The 800-nt window shown below is 35.0% G+C and overlaps 1 protein-coding gene across 1 annotated transcript in view; it reads left to right on the top strand.

Annotated features, from left to right (window-relative positions):
- The window catches only part of TXNDC9 (thioredoxin domain containing 9), a 7,930-nt gene extending 7,416 nt beyond the window's left edge, over nt 1-514 (top strand). The window contains exon 5 of the mRNA XM_018563258.1: nt 180-514. Coding sequence (XP_018418760.1) covers nt 180-300 — 121 coding nt within the window. The 3' untranslated portion in view covers nt 301-514. The remainder of the gene's footprint in view (nt 1-179) is intronic.
- The last annotated feature ends 286 nt before the right edge of the window (nt 515-800 follow it).

The raw sequence follows: 800 nt of genomic DNA, 5'->3' as shown, positions 1-800 counted from the left end.
ATATTGGGTGTGTTGGCTTCTCAGTTATATAAATGGGCTGCCCAACATATTGCATGTTCATGCAACATATAGATAACTTATAGATTTGAATTGTCCCTTATTCTGCTAAACATGTCTTTAATATACTTATACTACTTTACAACTTTATATCTCCTAAGATTGATTTATTTATTTTTTAGTGGCAATCTAATGGAACCCCCATTTCAAAGTCAGAAAAAAAGTGGCACTCAGTTCACAAAGCTGGAGAAGAAAACTATACGAGGACAGAAGTATGATTCGGACTCAGATGATGAGGACTGATTTGCCAGAATCCCTGACTGGACTTTCCCTAGACTCATGCTATAAGTTGAACCAGATTTATGATCATCATCCCTATCCTCTGGATTTAATAAGCACTCATCTTGCAGTTCTGCGGGCATATTGATCGGCTTTGTAAATATAACATTACTTTGTTTGAGAAAAGCACTTAAAAAACACATTAAATATTTGTTCTAAGCTGACTGCGATCCTTCAATGTAAAACTTTTTCCTTCCAAAAGAGTTTTATACCGCCATCACATATATTTATGTATGGCATGCCCTAAAATGTGTAGACATCCGGGTAAAACAAGATCTGTATTTTTAAGATTATATGAGAATGGAGTCTTTACGAATTAAACATTTGGTGGGTGTGGGTTTTCATTAAGTTATTGTGTAATTGAATCTCGGTATGTATTAAATGTGCAGTTTGAGCACTCATCACTCATTCCCTAAGACGGGTGTAAATATTTCCTTATGCTTGCCTGAGTAATTAGATTCTTC

Source organism: Nanorana parkeri, unplaced genomic scaffold (genome assembly GCF_000935625.1).
Source record: "Nanorana parkeri isolate BGI_ZX_2015 unplaced genomic scaffold, ASM93562v1 scaffold21, whole genome shotgun sequence".
In the NCBI taxonomy this organism is placed as follows: Eukaryota; Metazoa; Chordata; class Amphibia; order Anura; family Dicroglossidae; genus Nanorana; species Nanorana parkeri.
Note: the sequence above shows the minus strand (reverse complement) of the source record. Positions and strands in the feature narration are given on the sequence as shown.